This window comes from Conger conger, chromosome 10 (genome assembly GCF_963514075.1).
Source record: "Conger conger chromosome 10, fConCon1.1, whole genome shotgun sequence".
Lineage (NCBI taxonomy): Eukaryota > Metazoa > Chordata > Actinopteri > Anguilliformes > Congridae > Conger > Conger conger.
This window is the reverse complement of record NC_083769.1, coordinates 7033217-7057842: the sequence shown is the minus strand read 5'-3', so window position 1 is coordinate 7057842 and position 24626 is coordinate 7033217. Positions and strand designations below refer to the sequence as shown.

Sequence of the window (24626 nt, the reverse complement as noted above, 5' to 3'; positions counted from 1 at the left end):
TCAAACTTGTGAAGGAAGAATGAAAAATCAGCAAAAATTTCAGACCCAAAATTGTGATCGTGGAACAGAAGGCTTTACACCACAAACCCACAAATGTCCCTACACGAGGATGGTACTTCGCACTAAAACTGAAATATGCATTAAAAAATGGCATCTAAATTGTTTTGGCACTGGATTTTAGATCGAAACATTGACCCCTTGTTTAAGGACGGACAGGGGTACAAAAACAGATTATTATTAGAATTTTTTTTTTAATCAAACTTTAACACTGCAGGACATTTCAAGGCAACATTACAAAAAGTGACAAGACAGGATTTAATACTTATCATGGTTCAAAAAAATAACATGGATGAGCTACAGAGGGGGTCCTCAAACTCAATCCTGGGGCACCCCCTGGGTACGCAATTTTTACATTCAATCAAGGCTGATAGAGTTCTTCTGGCTTTTGTGCATTGGATTTTGTCTCAGCTTTTAATTTTCCACAAATGGTTTAGTTTCAGAGACCAGAGACTTTCGGTAACCAGCAGCCCATTAGGGTCAATTGACAGGCTACAATTCAATCAGACAGAAATGTGTCTTCAAATTGTCTTTCCATTTGAAAAGCAGTCAACAGCTTGCTCGATTCAGAGGTTGCAATTATTTGCATATAAATTATTTTGCAATTACCAGCATACACAATGGGTCTCCAGGATGAAGCCTAAGACTCACTGTGCTAAGATGAAGGGTTCATTATTAATGAATAAATACTAGTGCACATGGTTTGTGTTAGCATAATTGCAACGGGTAAGGACAGGCTTCTCGAGTGAAGAATAAACATAATCATAATGAACATGTAGTTTCATTGGCAAACGGAAGTACCCGTGCCAAACAAGCATTTCCATAATACAGTAGAGTTACGGACTGGACAACCAACTGAACAGTACGGAAATCGGGAAGTAACATAATTTAGCTTTTCAAAGTCATCATCATTGCACAATATGAAGATGTAAAAAAAGTTTGTATTAAACTGAAATGAGTTGCATGCCATTTCCCCTTCAAAAAAAATACCCCTATATGACTGGGTGTTGGTTTCCATTTAAACTTCTGTTGGGACAAGTTTCAGAGCGGTGACACATCTTAAAGGCCCACACGCATCTCATAAATAAGACAAACTGTGATTGGAGGGAGTGGGTAATGGAAACTGAAGAGTACTTCTACGAGGCTGCTGTCGGATCTTTCTGTCTGTGTTGAGCGAGGGCCCTCTCCATGGCGTTGTCGAAGGCGTCAAGACCCCGGTGGCAGAGGTTTGTTGGTGCGATTTGGTACCCGCCTAGAAGGTGGAAACCTTGCACCGCATAACTCCGTTCCACGTCCTTACTGGGTAACGTGACGTTACCCAGCGAAGACTGCAATGTCTCGACAGCGTCCTGAGACCGATCCGACATCTCAGGCTCGGGATGCCTTGCAGAGAGGCACAGAGGGATTGTGGACTCGCAGTCCGCATCGGTACTGGAGCTGGGTTCGGCGAGGCACAGAGGGATTGTGGGATAGCAGACTGTGTCTGTATCGGCTTTAGCTTTTTTGGCAACGGTGCCGGTAGTTGAGTCGGGCTCCTCGACAGACGATTCGCTCCTCCTCTTTAAGGGGCACATGCGGAGAGACCGAGCGGGTGCAGGCACGACTAGGTTCCTGGGCTTTAGCGAAACGGCGGTGAGGTATTCCCCTGCCACCTCTTCGTCCGCCGAAACGCTTGCGGGGCTGTCGCCATTCCGTGCCCCACCCGTGGCCCTCCCGCACAAAACGAGGGGCGGGCGGACCCTCGACGGTTCCGAAACGTCGTCCAGCTCCTCCCCGCTGTCGTGACGTTCCCCGGGAGAGGCTGGGTCTGGAGGCTCGGCCTCCTGCAGCTCCTGACCTCGGAGCCCATCCATCCCGGGGGACCGGCGGCCGCTTTTCGGAGACTCGAACACCACGCCACGCGGGGTGGAGCACCGGGCCTGGCACCACAGGCGGCAGGCGGGAGGGTCGGCTCCGGACCGGGGATCCGGACCCCTGCCGCACGGCGCGGCCATGTAGCGGCGCACGGACTCGGGCACGAGCACGGGGCGCCTCTTCTTCCGGGGGCTGAGCAGGGCCGAGAAGCAGGGGGCGTACGCGCCCACGATGGGGACGAGGGTGGCGGGCCGCAGGGCCGAGACGAAGTCCTCCAGCTCCCGGTAGGAGGAGTGGTCGGAGTAGGGCACCACGTGCACGGCCGGGTGGAAGGAGAGGGGCGGGCGGCTGGTGGGAAGGATGGCCAGGGTCGGGCGCTGGCGGTTCCAGGCGGCCAGGTTTGCGGCGTGCACCTCGGACCTGTCCACGGCCCGGATGCGACCCGCCCCGGGCTCTGTGGTGAAGACGTCAGGCAGCTCCAGGGCCATCAGGGTCTCCAGCCGCTCAGGGCTCACCTCCACCCACGTGCGGAACTCCAGGGCCAGCTCCACCAGCAGCGCCTCCTTACCCAGTCTGTACACACCTGAGCGGAAGAACGCACTGCTTTAGCTACTGTTCATACCACACACTGTATGCTCATGTAAGTGTTTGGAAATATATTATGTAATACAAAGAGCTTTAAAGTAACTGTAAGCAGACAGGATAGATTGATTTTCGACTTCTTTTGATCTTATCATATAAATATATATACAACAACAATAAGTTCACACAGTATACGCCCACAGGCATCAACGTTCTCTTCCTGGATTTAGTATCTAAAACGGCCACAAAAAATAATCACTGCACTTTGCGAAAGTTATTTAGTCCCTAACCCTGCTCCCAGAGCCAAATTCCCCCTCCCCCTCCTGTCATCAGCTCTCAAGTGTTTACATTCAGCAACATCATCCGATAATTATGCAAAAACATTTTTCCTGTGGGAAATTGTTTTTTACAAACAGCTTGGAAAAATAGCAGTTAGCTCAAAAACATGATAAATGTGTGTGTGTGGGCCTTTAATAAAAACAGCTGTGTTCAAGAAAATAGCAGCACAACATCAGTAACCTGATGAGCCACTCTTATTAGTAGTAGTGATATTTCTGCTTGGCAAATACTTTACTTGCAGATGTAGTAGTGTAATAGAAAAACAACAGACCCAACTGTCATGACATGCACGCTGCTTGTTCCGAGTAATTGACTCATTCATTGAAAGGGGTATGTTCAAAATAATACCAGTGTGGAGTTTACTTAGAGAATTCATTCATTCTGTGAAAAAACAGGTGTCCTTGTCCTTTATTAAGGAAGAAGGCACGGAAGGACCCGTGCCAAATAAGCATTTTCATAATACAATAGAGTTACGGACTGGACAACCAACTGAAAAGTACGGAAATCGGGAAGTAACATAATTTAGCTTTTCAAAGTCATCATCATCAAAGTTTGTATTAAACTAAAATGAGTTGCATGCCATTTCCTTCAAAACAATACCCCTATATGACTGGGTGTTGGTTTCCATTTAAACTTCTGTTGGGACAAGTTTCAGAGCGGTGACACATCTTAAAGGCCCACACGCATCTCATAAATAAGACAAACTGTGATTGGAGGGAGTGGGTAATGGAAACTGAAGAGTACTTCTACGAGGCTGCTGTCGGATCTTTCTGTCTGTGTTGAGCGAGGGCCCTCTCCATGGCGTTGTCGAAGGCGTCAAGACCCCTGTGACAGGGGTTTGTTGGTGCGATTTGGTACCCGCCTAGAAGGTGGAAACTTTCCACCGCATAACTTCGTTCCACGTCCTTACTGGGTAACGTGACGTTACCCAGCGAAGACTGCAATGTCTCGACAGCGTCCTGAGACCGATCCGACATCTCAGGCTCGGGATGCCTTGCAGAGAGGCACAGAGGGATTGTGGGATCGCAGTCCGCATCGGTACTGGAGCTGGCTTCGGCGAGGTAGAGGGATTGTGGGATAGCAGAATGTGTCTGTATCGGCTTTAGCTTTTTTGGCAACGGTGCCGGTAGTTGAGTCGGGCTCCTCGACAGACGATTCGCTCCTCCTCTTTAAGGGGCACATGCGGACAGACCGAGCGGGTGCAGGCACGACTAGGTTCCTGGGCTTTAGCGAAACGGCGGTGACTCGGCCCAGAGAATTCATTAATTCTGTGAAAAAACAGGTGTCATTGTCCTTTAGGAAGAAGGCAAGCAAATGTTTCACACATTGTTATAAAATATATTTCCTTTTGCGAAGTAAAATGGGCTGTTCCAAAAATTGTTTGGAGGAACAACGTCATTTGATAAAAAATTTGATTGGAGAGGGGAAAATGTATTTAAAAAAGTGCAGCAAATTATAGGATGCTCAGCTAAAATCATCTCAAATGCTTTAAAATGGCAACAAAAGCCCGTAACAAGCGGAAGAAAACGAGCCAATTTTTGTTGCTCTTTTCAGGTCTAGTGGTCGTTGACAGTACGTTAGATGACCCCCGGGTACTGACTTCAAGCCGCAGTACACTGTGAAGCCAGTGAAGCATGGTGGCACAAAAATCTTGGTATGGGGATGTTTCTCATACTACGGTGTTGGTTCATGGATCAGTTTGAATACATCAAAATACTTGAAGAGATTATATTGCCGTATGCCGAAAAGGAAATGTCCCTGAAAATGGGTGTTTCAACAAGACAACGACCGCAAACACACGAGTAAGCGAGCAATATCTTGGTTCCAGACAAAAAGGATTGAGGTAATGGAGTGGCCAGCTCATTGCCCTGACCTCAACCCCACTGAAAACTTGTGGGGTGATATTAAAAATGCAGTTTCTGAAGCAAAACCCAAAAATTCACAGGAAATGTGGAATGCAGTTTGTTCATCCTGGGCCGAAATACCTGTTGCTAGGTGCCAATGATTGTGCAACTAAATATTAGTTCTTTGCTTCCTGTAAAAGAACAATGCAGACTTGATCAAATTTGCTAATGCTTTGATTAGGAATTTAATTTGTAATGTTTCCACTACATATGAAATATTGAACTAAAAGCTATGAAATTTTTTATTTTTTATTTATACATACTGCCATTTATTTGAACACAACTATACATGACCAACAGCACACAATATGGTTTTAGAATGCTCTATAGTAGTGCATGCTTTTAAAATGTTATGTATATTCTCTATTATATTGTGTGCTGGAGTTGCAAAAGAAGGGGAGGTGTGTCTGCCTTCCTGTTTATCGGACAGGAAAGGGCCTGCAGTAAGGAGTTGTCAAGACGAACGCGAAGATGATGCAGGTGGGCTAGGCAGGAAACAAAGGAAAGGCTTCTTAAATAAATCTGTGCGATGAGACATGAAACGCAGGAAATCTGTGGGGAGATTATGGGAAGGGAAAATGTCTCTGATCAAGTCCGTGAAATGCGGGGGAAGATGTCTGGGATACGTGTGGCCTGTATTCAAAGGTAGAACACCCCGAGACGATTTCTCTGTATGAGATGCGCAACTCCAATATACCTTTGAATTCACTGCGGTATGCTGGGGACCTGCTGTCAGCCCAAACATACCGCCTTTGTGCTCCTGCAAACTTCGCAATAAAAAGCATTTGACTTGAATTCATTTTGGTTTCAGTATTGAATTTAAGTCCGTATATCTACAATTCACTAGATCCAACCAAACGGGCTAAGTATCCAACGGAGTTGGAGGAACAAAAAGAAAAAGAAAAAAAGAGTGTTTTCTACACCTGCAAATGGCCGCTAATTAACTATGCGACTGACCGCAACTAATTACTTACGAGACTGCAACAAATTAACTCTGGTTTGTTGATCTCCCCCTCCTGAAAATTCAGTTCTCCCTCTCTCTGGCGGGTCGATATCCACTTTTTATTGCCACTCAATCGTAATAACCCACCCTATTAACCTCTATATTGTGGTTGTCTATCGGCCTCCAGGCCCCCGGGAAGTTTCCTTGATGAACTACACCCTTCACAGCTCCTTCCCTGAGGCTGCCCCCCCGCTGATCCTCTGCGGAGATGTCCCCATCCACCTCAAAAGCCTCCCAGGCTGCTGCCTTCCAACCGCTACTCCACTGCTCTGACCTCCCTGACCCCTCTCCATACATCTGATCACTGCTTCACATCCTGCTCCCTCCCTCTCGCTCCCCATCGACCCTGCCCTCCTTCAGTCACCGCGCTTTCAGCCCGCCGTAACCTCTTCTCTCAGCCTCTTCCTCCTCCCTCTCAGCCTCTTCCTACTCTCTCTCAGCCTCTTCCTCCTCCCTCTCAGCCTCTTCCTACTCTCTCAGCCTCTTCCTCCTCGCTCTCCCCCTCCCTCTCCCCCTCTTCCTCCTCTCTCAGCCTCTTCCTCCTCTCCCTCTCCCCTCCCTCTCTTCCTCCTCTCCCTCTCCCCCTCTTCCTCCTCTCTCAGCCTCTTCCTCCTCTCCCCCTCTCTCAGCCTCTTCCTCCGCTCCCTCAGCCTCTTCCTCCTCTCCCTCTTCCTCCTCTTCCTCCTCTCCCTCAGCCTCTTCCTCCTCTCCCTCTCAGCCTCTTCCACTGCTCGAATCATTCTCCAACCACCCCACTGACTCTGCATCTGCCACCCGGCTTTCATCTCCCTCCTCTGCGCTGTCCCTAGTCCAGCTTGCTCCTCTCCTCCCAGTCCTTGGTTGTCCGACACCCTGCATAGCTCCAGGGCCAGCCTTCGCCCAGCTGAGAGAAGTGGGGGAAATCCAGGGACCCAGGGACAACCTTCCAGTCTCTCCTGACAGTGTTTTCTTCAATCACAAGCAATCACACTTGACATCCTCCCATTTGTCACCTCCCTCACGAAGGCCTCCTTGTCCTTCAAGTCACCCCCTGATACTTTCCTCCACTGGCTGCCTGTCATGTTATGGCCTGTATCAAATTCAAAACATTGGTGCTAGCTTTCCAGGCAGTTCCAGGGGTCAGACCCAGCTTACCTCCAAAAGAACATCAGACCCTGCACGCTTGCCAGACCTCTCCGCTCTGCTACCCCAGGACGCCTGGCGCCACCCCCTCTCCGAATTTGCACTTCTTGACCATGAATCCTGTCTGTTCCGGTCTGTTCGGTGGTGGAACGACCTCCCCGTAGAGGTCAGAACAGCAGAGACTCTGACCACGTTCAAGTGCAGACTGAAGACACACCTTTTCAGGCTGGACCTCACCTCTCCCCACCCCTCCCTATAATTTCTAATTGACTATGTTAGCTGTTATTGTAGTTCTCACAATTGTGTATACTTGTTTAATTATTACTAGGGTCGCTTAGATGGTTTTATTGCTACTTCCGTAAGCTGTTTATAGTTCCTGCATACGTGTATATTCCTAGCATTGCCGTTCCTAAAACGGTTTTATAGATATAATCCTTTGTCATCAGATTGTTCTACAAGGCCCAAGTTATTCCTAGCACAGGAAACTGTACTACCTTGTAGGGTCTTTCAGCGCACTTGTCCCTGGTTATGCACTTTGTTGCACGTCGCTCTGGAAAAGCGTGTCTGCCAAATGCCTGTAATGTAACGTTTAATGACTCACTGATTCACTGGCTCAAGGAACTTAGCCTTCCCCATTCCAAGAAATAAACCATTTAAATCATATTTGTGCTTGTATGCCTACTTCGTAGTGAAACATTTTAACCCATGCCATTATTTCAACATTTCTGAAACAATAGAATTCTTTTGGCACAAAAAACTGGTGCTGCCCTCTCAAGTTTGAAAAATGCTTTCTTCGGTCCGGTCCCATCTCACCGATGACAATGGTGTGCCCGGGGTGAGCGCGGATCAACTCTTTGATCTGCTGGGCAGCTCGCTGGCGGGAGGGGAGGGTGCGGGTGGGGTCGCAGTTGGTGTTGTCCAGGTATAGGACGTCGATGTGCGTCTGCGCCCGGAGGCACGGCTCCCGCAACATCGCCGGAGTGTAGCGGAAATCCCCTGCAGGAAAACCAGCAGCGTTCAGCCTCACCGTCCACACCCACCGTTCAGCCTCACCGTCCACACCCACTGTTCAGCCTCACCGTCCACACCCACTGTTCAGCCTCACCGTCCACACCCACTGTTCAGCCTCACCATCCACAGCCACCATTCAGCCTCACCGTCCACACCCACCATTCAGCCTCACCGTCCACACCCACTGTTCAGCCTCACCGTCCACACCCACTGTTCAGCCTCACCGTCCACAGCCACTGTTCAGCCTCACCGTCCACAGCCACAGTTCAGCCTCACCGTCCACACCCACCGTTCAGCCTCACCGTCCACACCCACTGTTCAGCCTCACCGTCCACAGCCACTGTTCAGCCTCACCGTCCACAGCCACAGTTCAGCCTCACCGTCCACACCCACCGTTCAGCCTCACCGTCCACACCCACCGTTCAGCCTCACCGTCCACACCCACCGTTCAGCCTCACCGTCCACACCCACCGTTCAGCCTCACCGTCCACAGCCACAGTTCAGCCTCACCGTCCACACCCACCGTTCAGCCTCACCGTCCACAGCCACAGTTCAGCCTCACCGTCCACACCCACCGTTCAGCCTCACCGTCCACAGCCACTGTTCAGCCTCACCGTCCACAGCCACAGTTCAGCCTCACCGTCCACACCCACCGTTCAGCCTCATGTCGTAGGCACTACACTTTATTACATATGCGTTTACTTTTTGGGGTGCGTTGGTATAAAAGAACGCATTTGAGATTTCCAAATATTACAGACATTTTTGTATTTTTAATTTTTAAAAAGTTACATATTACTGTAAGCAATTCACTACTTTTTACATAAAAACTTGATCAAGGCTGTCTGAGATCAGAAGCAAGGCCCCAACCAAAGTCTGCAGAAGAACTGTGGCAAGTTGTCCAACATGCTTGGAAAAACCTCCCTGCTGATTGTCTTATAGAACTGCAGGACAGCGTTGGCTATCTCAGAGAAGTGGTGCAGTTTTAAACGCTGAAGGGTGGTCACAAAAAATATTGATTTGATTCCGTTTTTAACTATTCTGCCAAATTACTCAAACGTAATGAAAAATGTATAGTACGTTTATTTAGGACCTTTCATTGAATTATTTTAGAAAGAATCTTATCTGTACAGAATGTTACACAGGTGCCTAAGACTTCTGCACAGTACTGAATACACAGAAATTACACATTATCAACTGAAAAAATGCAGTACAAAGCTTTTTCCTCAGTGTCGTGGACAACGTTGTCGCGCAATGTTGATTGGACAGGATCGGCCAGAAGGAACCATTGCCATAGAGATAATAGAACCCTTATCACAAAGTATAAATGCGAAACTTTGTGTATCACTTTGTCCAACAACACTTGTCTCTCAGTGTTGCAGTGCTGTGTAAAGTATTAAAGCTTACATTTTATTTATTAAAACAAAACGACACTGCTCAAGGTTTGTCTTATTACTGCTATGCTCATGATGCCCAACTATTTTTCTCCATCACATCATCTGACACACAGGTTTCAGCCCGCATCTCTACCTGCCTGAGTCACATCCAGAGCTGGATGGACAACCACCAGGTAAGACTGAATTAATCTTCATTCCTGCTCTAAGCTCTCCCAGTCTCTCCCCAGACTGTTCCCTCTCCAAGAACACTGTGGCAGTGACCCACAAAGATTTTCGATTTTAAAATTATTTTGCACAACCCCAGTTCCTCATATATGCCAGCCTTGGGCAAGACTAGCACCACATATCCTGTTTCACATAAACGCTTTCACAACAAACTGATATTGTAGCTACAAATCTGAAATATTGTGTTTATAGACAACTTTATTACACAGCCTGTCGATAAAGGACACGCAGATGCTACCGTGTCAGGCGAGTGTGAATCTAAATTGATAGACCATGAAATTTACCAACATACAGCAGCAACTGACCTTACATACGCATTTCCTCTAACACAGCGTACCAGGTTGATAAGACTTATTAAATATGCATTTGGACCCATAATTTTACGTCTTGAATTGATGTGACTGGATAATAAAACAAACAAATGAAATGATTCTACTAGGTGGTACATCACATTCTCATGGGTTGAATGCAGTACAGAATATGCCGGTAGTTTTATTCACCTTTGTTTTCCTAAAGGTTTTTTCATGATTTATTACGAGAGGTTTGTCTTGCCCAATGGCGTTAAAAACCTTATTTCTTCTCTATGTTCACTGTCTACATTGTACACGTAAATGCTGACTTCCAGCCATCAGCTGAAAAATATTCTTGTTTCTTTCTTTGACTCTTTGTTGACCTTTCTTTCAGTTACTATTATATTATTATTTATTCACAAAAAATGTATTAATAATTCATAATAACGTATGTATTTATCTATTTGTCATGTTATTGTCTTTCTAAATATGTTTCAACCATTACGTTTTCCATGGTCCAGTGTTAGTAAATGGTCAGCAAAACAAAACAAAAAAATGATTACATAGAATCGCAATATGATAATATCATATCAGGACATCCCTGCCAATTCCCATCCCTATACCGGCCAAAAAATTTATTTTTACATATTTTTCACAAACATCCCTATTAGACACTAAATTGAATAACTAGACAGTTCATTGTTCCGCTTGACTGCCTCAAGGGACCCCGGGAGGATAATTTCAAATACAAGTTTAAATCCCTCCAGGCCTTGAAAGAGAAAACGGTGCCCCTAGTTGTGACATGACAGTGCCTTGCCCCATTCAGGTGCACCAAATGAGAGCCACCCTCCACTTACCTGTATAGAGAATGGTGCCAAAGTACCCTTCAAAGAGGAACATCACAGCCCCGGGACAGTGGTTGGCATCGATCAGGGACACTGTCATCGTCTCTTTGCCGATGTCGTCCAGCGGAAGCAGGTGGGCTCCGCCCACCTCCAGCGGATGGATCCATTTCCGCTTCACCTCCAGGGCGGGATGAAAGAACAGAAGCACCAGTCGGTGAAAGCTGCCAATTCACGCAACCCATCACAAACCTGGAGCCAAATCCAGACCTGCAACCTCATTATAGGGGCGAAATTGGCTCAGACGGTAAGAGCAGTTGTTTGGTAGTGGGAGGGCTGCCGGTTCGATTCCCGCCCTGGATGTGTTGAAGTGTCCCTGTGCAAGACACCGAGCCCCTAAATACTTCTGATGAGCTGGTTGGTGCTTTGCATTGCAGCCAATCGTTGGTGTGTGTATGGGCGAATGAGAAGCATACATTTCATATTGCTTTGGATAAAGGCGCTATATAAATTCCAACCATTTATTCTCATTATGAAGGTATTGTTACAGAGAAATGCTTCCTAAATGCTCCATATTCATTGTCTACACTGTTTAGATCATTCAAAGGGGTACAAAGGGCAAGGCACTGGATTAACATTAACTGCTACGCATCCTCACGGGCTACTTGCCAGAATATGTCCAAAAGATGCCTATGCATGTTACAGAAATATAAATGTGCACCTACCTGCAGTTTCAGTTGGAGAAGTTTAGCGGTGGTGGGAGAGCAGTAGATTGGCCTGGTCCATGTCGAGGTCAAGCCCACGGTGTGGTCGGCGTGCATATGCGACAGGAAGAACAGCCGCACGTGGCTGCATTTTCGCACCTGCCAGAAGTCTACAGCTACGGGTGTGAGTGGTATGAGCTTCCCGTTCATCGCGGGTACACGGGCCGCAACTACTTAGCTCACTACCAAACGATACTTCGTGATACCAATTACAATGATAAAATAATAAAAGTAGCACTGTCTGCAAAATTACCGATTGGTGGGGCACAGCCACACATTCATTTCGATAGCGTAAGAAATCCTGTGGTCGTATTAGTCTAGTTATGTTGGTTAGCTAGCTGGCATTGGTTGTTTCAGAACAAATGTAAACATTAACTTAGCGAAGTCATGCATAAGGGCACTGAGTGGCTGGTTCAAACAAGACCGCACGTTAACTAGCTAGCGTTAGCTACCTAAAAATACGTTTGCTGACTATATAATCAAGCGGACCATGGCCAGTTTTTTCCTTAACGTTATCTACAAAAAAATGTATCCTATCCAACGTTAGTTTTGCTAAAATGAATATGTCAGCTAAATAAAAGCGTAACTAGCATTGGGTTAAAAGGAAATAAAAAGGCAAACACAAACATAATTCGAAATCGAGGTCAAAAAAATAATATCGCCAAATAATATCGTCATATTTATCTAGCGGAATAATAACATTTCACTAGTTAAAAACCTATTCGCATGTGCCGCCATTTTTCTTTCCCCTGTTGTCCACGCCTTCCTAGCATTACGTAGTAACATGGGCATACTCTTTGTCCAATGAGGAAACGGTTACTTTACCATCGAAGGTTGCCAGATATTTGCGTACAATTGGGGTTCCATCCAAAAAGTGTTTTTTTTTTATTCGGTAGATCTGTTTACCCTGTAGTTTCTGTCTTTCTGTCTTTTTTACTTTATTCATGTGATTATCTTATCCGTGTGTGGCAGCAGTGCAATGCATACAATCATGTAGATATAGGTCAGGAGCTTCAGTTAATGTTCACATCAAAAATGACTTTGACTGTAGAATGATTGTTGGTAGCAGACAGGGTGGTTTGAATATCTGAGAAACGGCTGATATCCTGGGATTTCTACACACAAGAGTCTCTAGAGTTTGCAAAGAATGGTGCAAAAAACCAAAAACAAATCCAGTGAGCAGCAGTTCAGCAGACAGAAGCGCCTTGTTAATGAGAGTTGTCTCAGGAGAAGGGCCAGACTGGTCAAAGCTGACAGGAAGGTGACAGTAACGCACACATTATAATAGTGGTATGCAGAAGAGCATCTCTGAACACACAACGCATCATAACTAAGTGGATAGGCTACAGCAGTAAAAAGTCTATTACAGAAAAAAAGTAATAAATACCTAATAAAGTGCTCACTGAGTGTATAGTGGGGTATTTCATTTTTAGTATGTTTTCAATTGGTTTTTATGTGCAATGAAGGATAGTGGATAGGCCACAGAAGTTTCTCACAGGCTGGTTTAAGGAATTTGCAGGTTTGTTATAGATAACAAAATGAACAAATGTACCTATTTCCAATGCATTCAATCTGAGACAAAGAAAATAATGAAATCGTTATGAAAACAAATGTTTTTATTTGCAGTTATGAGAAAATCCTATAACAATGAATGTGTGAATATACAGCTGGAGACAAAACATACAGACCGGTTTGGGGTTGAGGTTAATTTATTTATTCCAGGAACCAAATACCTCTATACCAGCCATTGTAAGGCCAGGTTGCCCAGCAAGTCATCGTATGCTTCTGTTTCTAAAATATCCAAAAGATAAACAGAAATATTCCTCCAGAAAGTGACCCTTCATACCTTGGGGACATTCAGAGGAATTAGGATCCAGTTTTTGGAGCCGTTGGATTCTCAACCTTGTAACACAGCTGTTTAGGCGCACACAAAATGGCATGTGGTCACAAAAGTATTATCATGAAAATACAAATTGCAAGTGAAATTAATGAATTATATATATATGGTCATATATAACATTAATGCTCCATTACTAGCCTATTAAGTAGCCTAAGTTTGACATTTCCGTATTGAACAACTTAGGCTACATATAACTCACATTTTAAAACAAGTTATTAGTACACGTGAAAAAACCACGCTTCCGACATAAAAACAGGTCGTAAAACACAGCACAATACCGATTACCATGCAGAAGTGAAAACGCAGGTCATGCTGCTTTAATTTTTTACTTGAAATAGTTTTTTTTTTTTAAGATCTGGCAACCATTGCAACCGGGCATGTTTCAAGACTCTCAGGACATGTCTCTAAACGACACGATCTCTATTGGATAATATCTATTTCACGTCATATGAAAACTCCGCCATTGCGTTCTACTGTAACCTACATATTTTGTCAGTAGTACAGTACGCTAAACTGTCCTGTGCGTTTGTAAAACCAAGTAGCTACAGTAAGTGCATGCCATCAGAACAGGAAATATTTGACAGGAGCATTTTTAGCATTAGGATAATCTTGCTGTTTTTGGAAAGCAAGGGGAACACTTGTCATTGTATGTAAAGTTCACTAATTGCCTAGCTAAGGAATTTCACTAGGGTTCCCCTCCGTTTACGCGAAAGCTAGGATACTGTGATAATGGCACCGAAAGACATAGTGGAACAAACCTATGAAATTATCGATTGTTTTTTTGACCCGTCTTCTAAAAGCAGCGATATCGAGACGGACTGTTCAGTCGGCGACGACGGTGAGCAACAAAGTTGACATCTGAAGTTAAAGTTTAACTTGGGCTAATGCTGGTTAGAAACAAAAGTTACAGCATCGACGTTCTATAGAATGCGGCAATTTTATACTTCACACTTGGTTAGTTTTATGTTAGGATCCTGTTAAATGTGTGGCTACGATGTTTTTCTGACAAAATGTTTTAGTGAGTAACAAAATATTTGAATATTTTCAGGAGACAGCTGATTAACTAAACTAATTACCTAAGGAATAGAACCATTTGAGGAAAGTGGGATTAAGTAATAATCTACAGTGGGCACCAGAATTAACCCTTAATAAAAATGGATAAAAAAAGCTGCAGGTAACAAACAACATGGATAATGATATGTATGTATATGTTATGTTCAAGCATATGGGAGATATATATATATATATATATACTTTTATTTTTTTCTGAAAACCACAGGTGCCAAAATTATTGGCATCCCAACACGTATGGTAAATCAAATCAAACAGAATGACAATCGACCATATCAAGTCCGGTAATGCGTACAAAAAAAATAAATTAATAATGGATGATGGACGAATATTGTATCGGTGGTTCATCATCAGTCATCACAACATCGAGCAGTTTTTGTTGCAGGGCCATTTACAGAAAGCCCGACAGCAGCCTTACCCAGAAGGAAGTGATTTTAAATCTTTATGACGGTACAACTTTTTTTTGCAGATGATTCATTTGACCCTTGTGAAATTGCCGGAAAACTTCGAGAGATTGGCGATGAATTTGACGAGCAGACGATCCATCAGTTTAAAAAGGCCTTAGAAAATGATTCAAATCAGGTACGGAAATCCAGTAATGCTCGCCCAACACATTACATTGTAGCATTCTGAACTGTAGCACATCGCCATACAAAGTTCGCTTGTAAATCGCTTTGGATTAAACGCTAAATGACTCAAATGTGAAATGTAGACAGTTTTCTGTTATTATCGATGTATCGGATGTCACGGTTTTGGTTGCTCTTTTGTAAGCGGCTGTGGAAAGGAGCGAGTGTTAAATTTCAAAACAAACGTAAACCACAGCAGCCTTTCTCCGCAGTTCGTATTTTGTCCGGCAGGATCTCACGCCCCTGCGGCCGTCTTTTTTAGGTGGAGGCGGCCTTCACAAAGACGGCCGAGGCGTTGAGCAACACCTGGATGGCAGAAAGAGGGGAAGTGGCGATGGAGAAACACCTGCTGCGGGCTTCGGTCACGCTCGGACTGTACGTGCAGAGGAACTACCCGAAAATGGCATCGGCCGTGCAGGTCGCCATGACCGCCTTCCTCATCAGCCGCGTCGCCCCATGGGTTTCCCAGCAGGGCGGCTGGGTGAGTGCCTCCCGCCACCATGACAGGGCTCCGTCCCTTCTAGGAAAAACAAGGACATTCAAAGTTATGGTATCATGTTTTTAATCTTTAAAAAAAACAAAAACATTTATTTCAGATTTTCAATTTTTCTACCAGTTTGGTAGCCAATTGTACCCCATCTAATCCAATTAGAGTTAGTGTTAGATACAACGGCCACACCCCATCCCTCGGCGGCCCGAAGGAGAGCGCCACGCCTTCTTCAAGCCCTGTTGTCTCATGCTCGTGACCGTGATTCCGAGGCGCCCGAATGCATTGCTTTGCATTCACGAATCACAAAAATTTGTGCCTTGCGTGTTCAACAGATACTGATGTGAGTCACAACAGTTTAAAAGTTCAGAAGTAATAGGTGTGGTTTATGTGACGTACGTTTTCTGTGGTTGTGAGGTAGCACGTGGTTGTGGAAGTTTTTGTCCGAACGTGTCTACATATGAGGCACCGCCTAGCACAAGGATGCAAAGCAGGAAAGCATGAAACACAGTGCAAGGGACTTTCTGGGGAAAAAGCTAAATAATTAGTAGAGAGCATAGAGCAGTTCATACCCAGATTGTAGTTTTGCACTTAAAGGTTAAGTGGCATGCATTACAGCTGTGTGACTCGAAGCCACATCCTGTGGGCCACAGTGTCTGCAGGTATTTGCTCCTACCGTGCGTGGTGTAGCGCACTGTTGGTGAAAATTTCTGCAGACAATGTGGCCCGCAGGACGAGGAATTGAGCAGCACAGTATTTCAGCATACATATATGAGTGCAGTGGTTCCCAAACTCAACCCTGGGAGCCCCCTGTATATGCTGGTTTTCACAATTGCAATCCCAGATTTTTAACGAGCCGTTAATTTTTCTAAATTTAATTATTATTGCTTGGTGACGGGCTCTTTTTGTCACCAAGAAAATGTATCCATGTTGGAAATGGCTAAATGTACTTTTTTAGTTGCCTTTATTTAGCTCCTGATTATTAGCATTTGGCAGACGCTCTTAACCAGAGCAACGTTGATTTAGACTAAGCAGGAGACAATCCTCCCCTGGAGCAGTGCAGGGTTTCCACAAACAGGCATCGCCATGCCATGAAATAAACAAGCAAATTAAAAAAGCGGAATCACGCGTCGGTGTAAGAATTTAAATTGGACTTCATGCAGGCAATAGTTTTGAAATTGCAAGTAGTGGCGTTTCATCCAAGTTTTGCCTTATTAGATGCAGCACATTGCAACATGCACTGAGTCGCACATTGTCTAACTGCTAGTGGGCTACTGAAAGAGCTTTTTCGGTGAAATCACGTGCTTTTCTTGTCTGGTGTGAGACGATGACTCACTCATGGTTTGTGCTCCACTGGCTTTGCTAGAAGACAAAATACGTTTTCTCTGAGTTAATCGGCTAACCTGGAAAACCAGTACTGTAAAAAGAATATTTGACTCGCAAAATCCCAAAATATGAAAAATACATATATAGAAAAAACACTAACATATAGAAGATAGGTCCTTCTGTATCTGACTGCTTAACTTACATGAATGTTAGATAGCATAGTTTTTTTCTGGAGTGCTTGCTCATAAAGAGGGGTCTAGTGGCCAAATTCTGAGTTAATTTCATGCTTTCTGTGATATTTGAGAGGTAATAATTAAAATTTCAGATCATTTAAGTCTACCCAGCTCAGTCTCCAGCAGTCTAAGGCTGGATTAATTTAGCAGATTCATTCAATATTCACTTTCTCTTCAGTTATTACTCTTATGTACGGCCCTAGGTTGCGTGGCAAATTTTCTGAAGAAAAATTAAATCATTTTGTGTTCAGAAGCTTTGCTCCTTCCAGCGTTTGATCATGCAGCTGAAAACAATGCATTTATCAGACCTCTTCAGATTATGGCTGGTTTGCATTTCTGAATCACAAAAAATTGTGCCTTGCGTGTTCAAAAGATAATGATATGAGTCAAGACCGCTTCAAGGTCCACCAGAAGTAATAATTGCGGTATCTGGGCATCTAGCCAAAGGCTTGTTTCTGCATACATACTATTCAGTGAGCACCAGAATTACTGGCATCCCTGACTGCCAATGCACAAGAAGTTATGCCAAGCCTGCTGAGCTAGTTTCGGGTGCCATTTAGTGTCGGCCCCACACATGCTGCTAAGGGAAGGGGCTATATAAGGCACCGACCTCAGGGCCTTGCTCATTTTGCTGCTGCCTGGCTCATTCTGCTGCACTGCCTGTTTTGGAATCCTGCTATTCCTAAAAATGTTAAATTTTTGCGCTCCCACCACCATCACCCCAGCCTCGACCGGTGAGCTCTGCTCCTGGAGATCCCCGTGACCCACCACCACCCTACGGGTTTGGAGCCGCTGCCTGTTTCAACAGGCTTTACCACAGGGAGTTTCACATTAAACCTCAATAAATACTGCTTAAGTCATCGTGCATTGTCTGACTGAAATAAATAAACAGTATCATTATTGATACAAAAATACTGTACTTCATTAACATTTCAGTGGAAAATCAAACATTTATTTAATGAAAAATAGATTTAAGCAAAATCAAGGTTCCATAATTATTGGCACTCCTGCTTTATTGCTTGGTGCATACACCTCTGGAAAGGATAACAGCATGCAGTCTTTTCCTGTAATGCGTGAAGGTTAAAGAACCCATTTGGAGGGATTTTGGACCATTCCTCAATGTGATCCTTAACCTTGTCAAGCGTTACAGGAGAAGACTCCATGCTGTTATCCTGGGGACATAGTACTACACCAGGGGTATGGGACCTTGATTTTAGTGAAATCATTTTTTAAATTAAATCAATACTTGCTTTTGGTTGGTTCCATTGAAACATTAATAATGTACAGTATTGTTCACATGTTGACATTTTTTAGTTTTAGTCTCGTTAATAATATTGTCTATAAGTATTTTTTGTGCATTGCCAATTAGGGGTGCCAGTAATTCCGAAGCTCACTGCAGTTTAATGCGAGGGTCAATGTGGTGTTCAGGCCAGCAGAGACCCTTAACTAACCTCTTCGGACTGCATCCTGGCCTGCTTGGCAAAGCTTTTGATTAGTCGTGCCGACAATTTCTTTTTGGGGTAGTAATAGTACTTTCATAGAAAAACCTTTGCTTTTGATGCATGAATTGAGAACTCATCAGCGGTGTACTGTCAGTGTCACTGTCAGTACCGTCAGTGTATTTTAGTCACTGTCAGTGACTCAGAAAGTTAATGTGAAACACATGTCATTTTTGAGTGTTAGAGTGAGATGTCGTTTTGTAGGCCCGTCGCCGTGGGTTCCCACGGCGTGACCCCTGGGGATCGTGGGAGCTGAGTAGTGCAGAGGCCTGCCACCACAAGTGTAAAAACTGCAGCTGTGCAATTCTGAAGGACTGAAAGTAGGTGAAGAGTGAAGGAAGGACAGAGGTCGTCCGAGTCGCTGGATGTAGCCGTCACGTAGGCTGAGAACAGGTCATGGGGACCCAGGAGGAACTGGGGAATGGGAACGACAGGATGTGGTCCTTCAGAGGCTAGCTTTGTTGGCATTTTATTTGGTAAATATTTTGGTCTGGTTAGCTTTTACTGTAGATCCTTTGCACGGATTGCATGCAACTGGAACTATTATTGGTACTATTATTGAAAAAGGGAAGCTGTATGAAAATATATGGGCTATTGCCAGGAAACTGGGAAACATACACAGCGACAAAGCATTTTAAGAAGGTGTGGAAAATGTGGTAGACAAGACGTGAAGACATTTAGGAGACGTGAGAATAATAGAAAATGTTTTCGGTGCACCCAAATTATATGTAGATTCATTGCATTTCGGGTGCTGTGGATAATGTTGCATGAAATGTTGTAAAGGGCGAGGTTACAGTCTTATTTTCATAGCTGGTACGGTACCCCTCTAAAAAGTGTTAAAATTAATGGGGAAAGATTCTGTGGGTCTTGACGGGGTTGGGGGACAGAGCTGATTGGCTGAAGTGCACCCCGGTGAGGGAATTATGAACTGAAGAGATAAAGAAAGTAATCAGTCTTGTGATATTCAGGGGAAGGAGTTGCACGAGTCAGAGTTGACAGAGCTAAAGAAGAATGCTTCCAAGTGGGAGCTGACAGAAGGGAAAAAAGATAAAAGAAGAAGGTTTGGCAACCACAGACCGAGGAAATCCCTTGACCAAGGGAATCCCCTGAACTGTTTTTGTGAGAAAAAAAAAAAGGAGAAGAAGGTATTCTAGCTGCCAACCGTGGTATGCTATTTCGTAAGTTGATGTATTCTACAAGGGTTCCAACTGTATCTGTATGGTCACACTAGGACTTGGAACGCCTACCCTGGATCCCTCCATCATCCAGAACTACCGCCCGGTATCTCTTCTTCCTTTCCTTTCTAAAACTATAGAACGAGCCGCTTCTACTCAACTTTCTTCCTTCTTTTCTAACAACAACCTGCTAGACCCCCATCAGTCTGGCTTCAGATCGGGCCACTCGACAGAGACTGCGCTCCTCTCCGTCAGTGAGTCACTTCATGCCGCACGAGCAGCCTCCCGCTCCTCTATCCTCATTCTTCTAGATCTCTCTGCTGCCTTCGACACTGTGGATCACTCCATCCTCCTGTCTGCCCTGTCAGCAATGGGCATCTGTGGCACAGCCCTGGACTGGATTGAGTCCTACCTCTCTGGTCGCTCCTTCCAGGTTGCCTGGGCTGGTTCGGTATCGACACCTCGGCCCCTCGCCACAGGGGTTCCCCAGGGCTCAGTCCTTGGCCCACTTCTTTTTTCTCTCTACACTCGCTCCCTTGGCCCTGTGATCACTGCACATGGGCTATCCTACCACTGCTATGCGGACGATACCCAACTCTTCGTCTCGTTCCCGCCGTCTGATACGCAGGTTTCAGCCCGTATCTCTGCTTGCCTGAGGGACATCCAGAGCTGGATGGACAACCACCATCTAAAGCTCAACCCAGGCAAGACTGAAATGATATTCATCCCTGCTAATACCTCTCCCCATCTGGATCTCTCCATTTCTCTCGGGGATACCACACTCACGCCGTCACCCAGTGCAAGGAACCTCGGCGTGGTGATGGACAGCAGACTGTCCCTTTCCGAGAACATTGCGGCGGTGACCCGGTCTTGCAGGTTCTTCCTATACAACATACGGAGAATCCGCCCCTTTCTCACCCCCTACTCAACCCAGCTCCTGGTCCAAGCGATGGTTCTGTCCCGCCTGGACTACTGCAATTCCCTCTTGGCTGGCCTCCCAGCGTCCGCCATCAGACCCCTCCAACTCATCCAGAATGCAGCAGCTCGTCTGGTCTTCAACCTTCCCAAATACTCACACGTCACCCCCCTGCTTACTTCCCTTCACTGGCTGCCTGTCATGGCTCGCATCAAATTCAAAACATTGGTGCTAGCCTTCCAAGCAGTTAAAGGGTCTTCCCCAGCTTATCTGCAAAAAATCATCAGACCCTACACCCCTGCCAGACCTCTTCGTTCAGCCTCCACAGGCCGCTTGGCACCTCCCCCTCTCAGAAACTCCACCTCACGCTCACGACTACTGTCTGTTCTGGCTCCACGGTGGTGGAACGAACTCCCCGTTGAGGTCAGAACTATAGAATCTCTCCCCACCTTCAAGCGCAAGCTGAAGACGCACCTCTTCAAGCAGCGCCTCTCCCCATCCCTCCCTACCTCCCTGTGAACCTTAATTGTTGTCTCTGTGACTTGCTTTGTGTATCGGTATTTTTAGTTGGCTAGGAAAGCAGTGTTTGGATAGTTCACTTTGGTGACTTTTGCTCTGTTTGTTTGTTTGTTTGTTCAAAAAAAAATAAAATAAAAAAACCCTTGTCCTTTTCTTTGTTGTACAGGTAGCAGTTGAAATTGTACTTACCTCTAGGGTCTTTCAGCGAACTTATCCCTGGTTATGGGTATGCACTTTGTTGTACGTCGCTCTGGATAAGAGCGTCTGCCAAATGCCAATAATGTAATGTAATGTAATGTAATGAACCATACTGTTCTCTGGGGTCCTCTTCACACTTGTTCCTGTGTTTCATCTGAACTTCATTGTACGTCGCTCTGGATAAGAGCGTCTGATAAATACCTTGTAATGTAATGTAAAAAAGAAAACGGAAGCAAAAGTGAAACAAAAGACATGGGTGGAAATTACATGGGACCTGGGAAGGGAGAGCCTGTCCCTTTACTCCCAAGGTCTAGTCATTTCAGAGGGACAATAGTCATGCTATGAAGAAGTGGGGGAAGTGGACCAAGGACGGTCCCGTAACATGGTTCGACGGAGGTTCTTGTGGGCCTTATCTACAAGCAGTAGAAACTATCCTATGCCCGTAGTGCAGAGGTTAAGGTAAATGACCGGGACCCACAAGGTCGGTGGTTCGATCCCCGGTCTAGCCACAATAAGATCTGCACAACCGTTGGGCCTTTGAGCAAGGCCCTTAACCCTGCATTGTTCCAGTGGAAGATTGTCTCCTGCTTAGTCTAATCAACTGTACGTCGCTCTGTAATGTAATGGATGGCAGCCACAACAACAATGGGGAATGAGGCCCTGAGAATCACCCCACACCCCTAGGAGGTGCTATCCATAATATCCAGTGGAGCTATAGCTGAAACATGAGTAAATATAGCCCATAGGAGGGAAAACATGCAATTTTTTGTCACCACGTACCATGTAATTCCAATGGAGAGAAGAAGGGTGAAACCGATGTAGGATTAGATGCCATGATAAAAAAACATTTTTGAGGTATAAGACCTATTGGAGGCCCTGAAACCACCAGAAAATAGCAATAATAAAGTGTGCAGCAGGATCTATACCAGGCTCTATGCCACCACATTTGGGTGCGTTTACTCATTTAGTAATGGACTACGTAGACGTAATCAATCGCACTGAAGGTAAACGGTATTGTTTGTTCTTCCAGGTGGGTGGAGGCATTCCCCACTGCACATGCAGATTCTAAAACAGTAGCTGAAGTATTAGCTAGAAAGAGTTTCCCTAGGTTCGGAGTCTGTCAGGTCCTGAGCGGCGAAAATGGTTCCGATTTTGCGTCTAAAATGATAGCGCAAATTTTAAAATGACAGGTATGCAGCAGAAATATGCTGAAAATATGTAAGCAAACATGAGTGATCTGAGAACAAGCTCTTCCACTGGCGCTCATGGCCACGAGTAATATGTGGGTTAATAATAGGAATAGATTTACTGATTTGACACCCCATGAGAGGAGTAAGTGAAGAATTCTGCAGGATTGAGATTTCTGCTGAAAATATTGTTGGCTCAAAAAAACTCTCTTCCAGGTTTTTAAGACCACAAACTAGATTTTTATGGCTCTGCCATTTAGATCACAGAAAATACATTGTCACGATATGTAATTTACTAGACAGCTTAATACTAGCAGTCTTATCACAACTTGTCACTAGTGTTGTTTAAAAAGTTGTGTTTTGCAATGGCCATAATATGCAGAAGCATATTTCTTTGTAAAACGGCATTACTTGAGAGATAAGACATATAGTTTTGTATTTAACATCATACACTATTGACAACTTGTTTATTTTATTTTTTTGCAGGAGAGAGTTGCCTCTGAATAAAGATCTTCTCAATGGAAAGACCGAGTGATGTACAGCAGAGATATTTGGCAACTTCACCACTGCAACATCCTGCCATCAAGTCAAAATGAAACCGACTCGGGCACGATTTTAGTGTACGTGTTGTTTCGATCCGCTTTTTAAAAACTGATTCATGTTTCTCAATTCCCAATGGCCCCTGTCATATTCTAAAGCTTGTCTCCTTTGTGGATCCTCCATTTCGAGCCACGGCTTTAATCCGTAACCTTCCGACGGAAGTGGAACATGGTCTACCGTGGTTGCTGCTTTTCCTCAAAACGTTCCTTAACAGCAAAAACTATTTACGGTGGGCGGAATTAACTCCCCTCATATTGCAAAGGGCTTTTTAGCACTTTGGTCAGCCATGAGTTATGAGCCTGCTTTTGCTCATCCAGCTTGCTTTTTTCCTAAAGGTCTACTCCTGCAACTAATACAAGTGGACCACAGGCAGCTCTACTGTGCTGTCCTGCTAGGCTGCTGGCTACAGCGATTTGATTCAAAGTGGGAAATTCTGCTCACTTACTTTGGCCTCCACAAACTTGGATGTGCCAGGAAAATAGAGGCACAAATGAAAAAGTGATTTTTAACCGGCTTGTTTTTAAATGTTTACCGAATACATTTCCCTGCTGAACTGCATACGAACAAAGAGATGCACCAAGTACGTGTAACGGAAATGCAACTACAATTTTCAGCCATTTGACCCAGAGAAACTGCAGTATTTTGTGGTTTAGAAGAGGGTTGCGTATGTAATCGACACCTCTGGGTACGGAATACATCGTGTGACTGTGTGCCTCAGTCTGGGTTTCTGAGTGGCAGAATTGTATTTACATATAAATACGTCATTATTTTGGATTCAAATACTTTCCTGTGCTCGATTAATCTTACCTGGTGCAATTGAGCCAACCAAGAGGACCAGAAGGCAGGCTTCTTCTTCTGAGGGTTCTTCTTCTCCAATATACCAGACAAGCTCTGTAAAGCTTCGGAAAGTATTTAAATCCAAAACAATGAGGTGTTTGACCCAGGTCTGACCATCACCGTTGAACGATTTCAAATGAACATTCCATTTAGTTCACCACCACCACCACCACACCTTTTTAATACAGATAGAAGTGACTTTGGACGGACAATGCCATCCAGCTGAATCACAGCTTACCTGTGGTTCATTTTTAAAGGTAGAACAAATATTACATTGATTAAAGTCTATTATAGCAGCCAAATAATTGTCCAATCAATGGTCCCGATGGATCTGTATTCTGTACTCAGGCATGGCACAGCTCGGGTTAAAGTTGGGCCGTTGTGAAGTGGTAGGTCTCCTGCGATTTCCTAAAACACAAGGTTTCAGACTGCACTGATCTCTGCATTCTCCTATGGCTGTTGTGACCTGTTAAATGTATCGTACTGTACCTAGCCTTTGAAAGTGAAATTGCACGGTCATGTGAATGTAGGAATTTGTCAATTTGTTGTTTAAGAAGGGACTAGAAGTAGATTCATTTCGGCCTTTTGTTGTTTCCTATTTTTATATGTAAATGAAATCTAGATATTTCTGATTGAAACCTTGCATAAATGTGATGTTCCAAACA

The 24626-nt window shown here is 44.8% G+C and overlaps 2 protein-coding genes across 3 annotated transcripts; one reads left to right on the top strand and one right to left on the bottom strand.

The window, feature by feature from the left end:
- Window positions 1–231: 231 nt before the first annotated feature.
- Window positions 232–12139, bottom strand: dclre1b (DNA cross-link repair 1B). Of its 2 annotated transcripts, none has more exons than XM_061258449.1 (4): window positions 11349–12139; window positions 10639–10804; window positions 7675–7857; window positions 232–2494 (listed from the first exon to the last, which is right to left on the bottom strand). In XM_061258449.1, the coding sequence occupies exons 1-4, from the start codon at window positions 11535–11537 to the stop codon at window positions 1194–1196; spliced, it is 1839 nt and encodes a 612-aa protein (XP_061114433.1). In that variant the 5' UTR covers window positions 11538–12139; the 3' UTR covers window positions 232–1193. The 2 variants fall into 2 exon arrangements, with proteins under 2 accessions (XP_061114433.1, XP_061114434.1); XM_061258450.1 differs by having other exon boundaries at window positions 10639–10847; window positions 11349–11432.
- Window positions 12140–13695: 1556 nt separating this feature from the next.
- On the top strand, window positions 13696–24626 carry LOC133138829 (bcl-2-like protein 15). Its single transcript, XM_061257921.1, has 4 exons — window positions 13696–14125; window positions 14828–14940; window positions 15247–15465; window positions 23011–24626. Exons 1-4 carry the CDS (start codon window positions 14017–14019, stop codon window positions 23029–23031), a joined length of 462 nt encoding a protein of 153 aa, XP_061113905.1. The 5' UTR covers window positions 13696–14016; the 3' UTR covers window positions 23032–24626.